Source organism: Ovis aries, chromosome 9 (assembly GCF_016772045.2).
Source record: "Ovis aries strain OAR_USU_Benz2616 breed Rambouillet chromosome 9, ARS-UI_Ramb_v3.0, whole genome shotgun sequence".
NCBI classification, from domain to species: Eukaryota; Metazoa; Chordata; class Mammalia; order Artiodactyla; family Bovidae; genus Ovis; species Ovis aries.
Genome location: NC_056062.1, coordinates 80,671,983 through 80,680,229, shown reverse-complemented (window position 1 = coordinate 80,680,229; position 8,247 = coordinate 80,671,983). Strand labels below are relative to the sequence as shown.

Genomic DNA, 8,247 nt, shown 5'->3' with positions numbered 1-8,247 from the left:
AGGGAGATTCCCTTTAGTTTGTTTTTCTCTTTTCACATGTCTCTTTGACGGATCAAATAATATCCAGATGTTGGAGCGTGCTAAGTTGCTTCAGTTGTGTCTGACTCTTTGTGACTCTGTGGACCATAGCCTGCCAGGCTCCTCTGTCCATGGGGATTCTCTAGTCAAGAATACTGGAGCGGGTTGCCGTGCCCTCCTCCAGGGGATCTTCTCAACCCAAAGATGGAACCCATGTCTCATGTCTCCCGTACTGGCAGGCAGATTCTTTCCCACTAGTGCCGCCTAATTGGCTCTAACTACTTTTTGCTTTTCCTTTGCAACTCATGGGCTCCTGGGACAATTCATTAAGATTCTGTGTATGACCCAACTCCCCACGCCTCACCATGTAGGAAGCTCAGGAAGGGACAGCACAAGAGAGGGAAGACAACAAAATCAAAGCGTGAGAGACCTCCATGACAGTTGTTCATCAAAGGAAACTGGACAGTGAGAAAAGCGCCTGGGCCACTCGCCTTGGGGTGTCGGAAGGCTTGCTTCTGCCATAGGGCCCTCCCTGGGGGACAGTGATCAAGTGACAGCTGGGCAAAGATGAGATGGCTTCAACCTAGGATGAGTTTGCAAGCAGAGAGAGGGAAATCACGGCCATCTTCGGTCAAGGAATGAAGACATGGAATGATGACGGCCAGAAAGGGGCTTCTCCAAGCCAGAGACATCACTAAGCAGTTGGCCGCCTAAGGAGTTCTTGTAAGGTATCTTGGATCTTTAAGAAGATATTCTGTAATTAGAGGCCAGGCTAAAATGACGCCACTGAAGAGACTGGTATCTTCACTTTTCTTGTGGATGTATTTTTCTGTCATAAAAAGTGGCATATATAGAGGAAAAGCATAGACACAAATAATGTGATCCCATCACCCACAGCCTGTGGATATTTCCCTAAAGTCTGCATTAATCTGCGCATGTAAAAGTACCCTCAAACTTTCCCCCAAATTAGGAAATCTCATGGCATAGTCTATCTTCTAACTTGCTTTTCCTTGCTTCAAAATGTATAACGATGTATAATATCAATATATATAGATTTGTATGACGTTTTATGATAAAACAGTACTCAATTATATAAATTTTGAGCAATTTCATTCCCTCCAGCTTAGAAATTTGTCTTTTTGCATTTTTTAATCATTATAAACAATGTTACAATGAAGTCTTTGCCAACGAAACTCAGTACATAGCCATGATGATTATCTCAGGGTAAATTCCTACAAGTAGAATTGCTGGAACAAATGGCATATTTTTAAAGAATTTGAATAGGATTACAGAGTACCCTTATAAAGATCATGCCAATTTATATTCCTGGGTCCTGTCGGCAATGTAAAAGCATTCCCATTTTCTCCCATTCTCAGTAAAGTGTATCTTACAAGATGTTAATTCAGGAGAATGCTGGCAATACTAATTAGGCAGTGAAGAGAAGTAAGCATCAAAACTTGTTCACCCCAGTCTCCTTCCATCGTGAGCTTCCTCACGCTCCTCTGTTCTGTCTCCTTGTTTTCTCCTTGGCATGATTTGGGTACCCATCTCTCTCCTGCTTTAAGTCTTAACAGGTTTGAAGGTACGGAACATGTCTGATTCGATTTATATTTTTCTGTACTCTTAGGGCCTAGCACAGAGTTTTGTTGGTAATAGATTTGTTAAATATTTGTTCAATAAGGTAGGTTAATTGAATTAAAATGCATGATTTCGATCCAAAATAGCTCAAGAGACAAAGTGACACAGTGTAGAAAAATAGCTTTCGGTAAAATTATGAAAAGAGTGAAAATGAGGGTTTTATCTTGACATCCGAAAGCTGCTTAGCAAGAATCTGTACTCTTGGGTTCCTAAAAGAATCCTTGCCAATGTCGCCCACAGTCAACAGGCTCATTTAGTTAGTCATTCATTTATTCAGACAGTTACTAGGGACCTGTCAAGCACCAAGCACGTCAGTGAAATGAACCCAGTGGCTGCACTCAGGGATTTTGCTGTGGAGCTGGAGAGCTGAAACATACACATTGATTCCACGAGAGATGATGAGTACCCATGACGTGCCAGGCCCCAGGGATACAGAAATAAATAATATCTCAACCATGACCTCTAAGAGCTTATGATCCCGTGGAGCAGAGAAACTGGAGAGAAATAATTTCACCATGGCGTGATGAGGGCTCTGCCTGCCATAGCAGTGCACCAGCAGAAGGCACCAGTGTGTGGGAGGAAAAGAGTGAGCTTCAGGATCAGGCAGACCTACATTTGAATTTCTAATCCGCTTTCCAGTTCTGGGACCTTGGGCAAGCCACTTCCAGCTTCAGTTTCCTTACACCAGGTTTTCTAGGAAACAATGTGTGTGAAAGGCCTTCAGTATCTGTAGGTGGTAAGTGATTGTGGTTAGCAGGATGAGGGAGAGGAGCGGGTGCTAGGATTGAACCGGGCGGGATAAAAGGGACATTACTGGGCACAAAACGTGGAGAAGAACCTTTCAAGGAAAAGGAACAGCATGTGCAAAGTGGAAGCATGAAAACCACTTGTCCATTTGGAAAATCACGGTTGTTTAGTGATGTTGTACCAAACAACACAGAACAAGGAAGGCCGGGGAGTAAGGAGCAGGAACTGAGCAAAAGACAGATCACCGCATGGCTGCGTATGTCCTAGTGAGAAGCCTGGGTGGTATCTTCTGTAGTTGATATGTCCAGTACAGCAGCCACTAGCCCCATGTGACCCTGTAACTGTATGTGAATGACAGACATTGAAAGCAGACTGCCAGTTACCAGAGGGAAAAGAGGGGGGAAGGATAGCGTAGCAGTTTGGGATTAGCAGATACAAGCTACTACATATGAAATAGATAACCAACAAGGACATACTATATACCACCAGGAACTATACTAAATAACTTGTAGAACCTTATATGAAAGTATACGCAGTACCTTATATGAAAAAGAATATAGTTTGTTCCAGAACACACGCTGAAGCTCCCAGCTGGAAGTCCGAAACAAGCTAGGCAGCCACCACAAATGGGCTGGTGTTGGCAGACAAGATCACAATGGCCCTGCAGTAGCACACAGGGTGGAGACTGGCACCAGCAGCTGCAGTGGGAAAAAATAACAGCCCAGAAGAATATATGATCCACCCTGTGCAAGAACTCAAGATCCTAGAAGTTCAGTTCCTAAAAGTGTTTTCTGCACAGAATGGGCAAATTGCAATCACCGTTGATGAATAATTAAAGAAATAAAGCTTTTGACAGAGGATGAAATTGTTGGATGGCATCACCAACTCGATGGACGTGAGTCTGAGCAAACTCCGGGAGGTGGTGAAGGACAGGGAAGCCTGGGGCGCTGCAGTCCATGGGGTCGCAAAGACTCAGACACAAATCAGTGCACGATAACAAAGCTTTCGACATTCGGAGTTTTTAGAAAAGTGTCAATATCTGAGATGCAGAATTTTATATCTTTGGCTTCTTTAAAGTTAGCAATACAGACAACATAAAACTCTATTTTTTTTGGTCTGTATTTTGTCAGGCAATATAGACAAAAAAAAAAAAAAAAAAAAGAACTCTAATCTTCCAATTTAAAAAAATTCACATTGGGCTTCCCTAGTGGCTCAGTGATTAAAAAAAGATTTGTCTGCCAGTGCAGGAGACATGGCTTTGATCCCTGATCCAGAAAGATCCCACATGCTGCAGAGCAACTGAGCCTGTGGGCCGCAACTACTGAACCTATGCTCTAGTGCCCAGGAGCCTCAACCACTGAGCCCACATGCCACAGCCACTGGGGCCCGCGTGCCTTAGAGCCCATGCCCCACAGCCAGAGAAGCCACTGCAATAAGCCTGTGCGCCACAGCTAGATAGTGGCCCCACTCTGCAGCCAGAGAAAGCCCGCACAGCAACAAAGACCTAGCATGGCAAAAAATAAATAACTATTGAAAAGAATATATATATTATATATATATATGTATAACTGAATTCCTTTGCTGTGTACCAGAAACTAATCAACACTGTAAATCAACTACACTTCAGTCAGACTGTGAATCAACTATTCAGTTCAGTTCAGTTCAGTCGCTCAGTCGTGTCCGACTCTTTGCAACCCCGTGGACTTCAGCATGCCTGGCCTCCCTGTCCATCACCAACTGTTGGAGATTACTCAAACTCATGTCCATTGAGTCAGTGATGCCATCCAGCCATCTCATCCTCTGTCATCCCCTTCTCCTCCCACCTTCAATCTTTCCCAGCATCAGGGTCTTTTCTAATGAGTCAGTTCTTTGTATCAGGTGGTCAAGGTACTGGGGTTTCAGCTTCAGCATCAGTCCTTCCAATGAATATTCAGGACTGATCTCCTTTAGGATGGACTGGTTGGATCTCCTTGCAGTTTAAGCAACTCTCAAGAGTCTTCTCCAACACCACAGTTCAAAAGCATCAATTCTTTGGTGCTCAGCTTTCTTTATATTCCAACCCTCACATCCATAAATTTAAAAAATGAACCGAAATAAATAAATGTAACTGATTAAGTATGAAATAAAATGTAAAATTCAGTTCCTCAGTCACACAAGTCACCTTTCAATACTCACACTTCATCCCAACATTCATGTGAAGCTAGTGGCTATCATGTTAGACAGTTCAGATAGAGAACATTTCCGTCATCAGAGACATTCATATTGAACAGCGCTTCTCTAGAAGTCAGCAGACCAGAAGTATTGGTCTCATCTAGGGGCTTGTTAGAAATGCAGACTCTCAGATCTCCACACCAAGTGAAGTGGAATCTGCATTTCACAAGATGCACCCCGTCCCCTACCCTATCCCAGGTGATTCGTATTGCACATAGACGTTTAAGAAGCACGCTCTCTAGAACGCAGAGCCACTGAATGGGTTAGGAAGAGACAACATGGTCAAACTCACAATGTTTTTCTTTATACCTTCTGTTCAACATCCCCCCATTTCCCCGACCCCCACCCCTCCAGCAACCACCATTCTACTCTCTACCTCTATGAGTAGAGACAGAATTGTCCTGTGCCCATCAATAGCAGGTTCATGCATGTTGTAGCAAAGGTCAGGATTTTCTTTTTTGAGGCTGAATATCATACATCTATCTCTCTCACATTTTCTTTATCCACTCACCCATTGAGGGATGCTCGAGTTGTTTCCATTCTTAGCTGTCGTGAACAGTGATATAGTGAACATGGAAATGCAGGTGCCTCTTGGTGGTGGTTTAGTTGCTAAGTCGTGTCCAACTCTTGTGACCCCATGGACTGTAGCCTGCCAGGCTCCTCTGTTCATTGGATTCTCCAGGCAAGAGTACTGGAGTGGGTTGCCATTTCCTTCTCCAGCAGGTACGTCTTTGAGATGTTAATTTTATTCCTTTCAGATATACAGTACTCAGAAGGGAGTTGCTGGACCATACAATAGCTACATTTTTAATTCTTTGAGGTACCTCCATACCACTTTCCATAACGGTGAACCAACGTACATTCCCACACATTGTTCAGGTGTTCCTGTTTCTCCGCATCCTTTCCAGTATTTATCTTTGGTGTTTTGATAACAGCCATCCTAACAGGTCTGAGATGATATGTCATTGTGGTCTGAATTTGCATTTCCTTGATGACTAGTGATATTGAGCATCTTTTCATATGTCTGTTGGCCACTGGTATGTCATCTCTGGAAAATGTCTAGTCGGGTCCTTTGCTCATTTCTTTAATTGGGTTATGTGTTTTCTTGCTATTGGTTATTCCTTGTATATTTTGGATGTTAACCTTTTATCCGATATATGGTTGGCAAATATTTTTCCTATTTCCACAGGTTATCTCTTCATTCTATTCATTGTTCCCTTTGCTATGCAGAAGCTTTTTTATTTCACTTTTAGAACAAACTTAAAGACCTCAGTTTAAGGATGAGTTCACCAAGCAGTCTACGAACTGCCTCTAACCATCCTGGCACAAGAGTATTCAAGCACCATCCTTCAACTATGTTTTCTTTAGGGAAACCATCAACTTGGGACACAGGAGATTTAAGCATCCTGTCCTGTGTGCTGATCTTCAATCCTTGGTGGCTCTTGAACTGTCAGGACTTCATATTTCGATTTAGATTTTTCTTTCTTTTTCTTATTCTTTCTTGAGGCTTCATTTTGCTCAGGATTGCCACCTTGTGATGCTTTGGACTTTTCAGTAAGATGGACAACGTGTTTCTCTTTGTAGGGAGGCTCCAAAGATAAAACTTCAGAAGATGGCATGCTATCATTTTTAGGATCTCTTGTACACGAAGAGGGACTGGTAACAGCATTATCGGTTACAGACTCAGTCCAGTGTTGTTGGGGCTGCTTTTGTATCTTTGGTATCTCACTGTTCTCTGGACTCTGCAGTTCAGGAAAATCCAACCTGGTAAATCCAAACTCAGGCTTGGAGGCAGATCCACTCTTTTCAATGATTCTGGATTTCCTGTCTGTTCGTTTATAATAACCATCTGATTTCAAACTATTCTCAGCATGAATGGACACACGAGGTGAACCTTTGACTGATTTTAAATCAGATGATACAGGTCCATCAGTCTTCTTACTGTCAAACTTTTGTTCATCATAGGTTTTCTTCTTAAACACAGCTTTTGTGTCTTGTGGGAGAGGGCACGTGTGCTCACTTCGTGGCTTCACTCTTTGAAAACCTCCAAAACAACTGGGTTGGCTGTCATCATATGGGGAGCCAGGCACTGGGCAAACATTTTGTGGTGACTGCAGGGTGTAGGGAGAGTAGGCATATGGATGAAGAGGGATCTCAGCAGAGAAATATTGAGATGGAAAAGCTGAAGCTCCAAAAGCCATATCATCAGTATAGAGTTTCTGTTCAGGCACTGCTAGTTCTTGGACACACGGATAGTATGAGGTGGCTGCACAGCTGGGGAAAACCCGTGCTTCTGAAGACTCTGACCATCCCACATTGAGCCCAGCAAATTTGGGGACAAATGGTTTGACATCTGCTGACAACTTGATGCCATGGCGGGGCGGCTTTCGGCCCATTTGTCTATTTTTGCTTTTGTTTTATATGCTTTGGGGGGTCATTAAAAAAATTAAAAAATTATTGTCCAGACCCATGTTTCCCCTACGTTTTCTTCTAGCAATTTTACAGTTTCAGAACTTAAGTTTTTAACTCATTCTTGAGTTGACTTTTGCATATGGAGAGAGATGAGAGTCCAATTTCATTTTTATACATATTGATATCTGGTTTCCCCAGGACCATTTACTGAAGAGACTATCCTTTCCACATTGCGTATTCTTGGCACCATCATTAAAGATTGTCTGGTCATATATATGGGGGTTTATTTCTAGGTTCTCTTTTTCTGTTCCATTGGTCTATATGTCTTTTTTATGTCAGAAACCATATTGTTTTGATCACTGTAGGTTTGTAAAATAATTTTAAACCAGAAGGTGTGATGCCTCCAGCTTTGTTCTTCTTTCTCAAAACTGCTTCAACTATTCAGGGTCTTTTGTGATTAGAATTTTTTTTTTTCTATTTCTGTGAAAAATAACACTGGAGTGTTGATAGGAATTGCATTGAAATCTGTAGATTACTTTGGGTAGTATGGGCAGTTTAACAATATTAATTCTTCCAGTTCATGAACACAGAATATCTTTCCAATGATGTGTGTCTTCAGTTCCTTTCATCAATGTTTTTCAAACCTCCATTTTAGAAGTTTATTCTTGAATGAGGATACAGAAAAGAAAGCAAGACCAGCAGAAGAGAGACTGGTTAGGAGACACTAGCAATAGAGCTACTGTTGCTGCTTTTGAGTAAATTTTTAAAAGGCAATTTTTCTTCATCGAAGCAGCCTAGACAGGCCTGGTGAGCAGAGTGCAGGCTACATTTAAGCCTTGCTTCGGCCCAGGCAACCTTGTGCAGTGAGCCAAGTGCATGATCATATGAGGAAGCATCTTGGCAGTTGTCCAGGTGAGTGATGCGGGAAGCCTGAAGTACATAGCTTTAGGATATTGATCAACAGCAACAAGCAGCACTATATGTAGCGTTGCTTTGTAACAAGCCATGTGTGTTTTACACATACAAAGCAGAGGTAGTGGCAGTTGTGAGAAAATAAGGATCTGCACCACAAGGACCAGTAAGGAGGGCTGGCCTCTTCACATCACGTGCTAACGGGCAATCCTGCCCTGTAGAGCGCCTGCTTAATTTCACATCAGGAAAGTGATTAATTTCCTTAGACCAATGCTGTTATTTCTTGTGTATAATACCCATAATTTGAGA

At 42.4% G+C, this 8,247-nt stretch overlaps 1 protein-coding gene across 1 annotated transcript; it reads right to left on the bottom strand.

The window, feature by feature from the left end:
- Positions 1–5,910: 5,910 nt before the first annotated feature.
- LOC121820315 (selenocysteine insertion sequence-binding protein 2-like) lies at positions 5,911–7,010 on the bottom strand. The gene has a single exon (XM_042254064.2). It carries the CDS (start codon positions 7,008–7,010, stop codon positions 6,012–6,014), a length of 999 nt encoding a protein of 332 aa, XP_042109998.1. The 3' UTR covers positions 5,911–6,011.
- Positions 7,011–8,247: the final 1,237 nt, after the last annotated feature.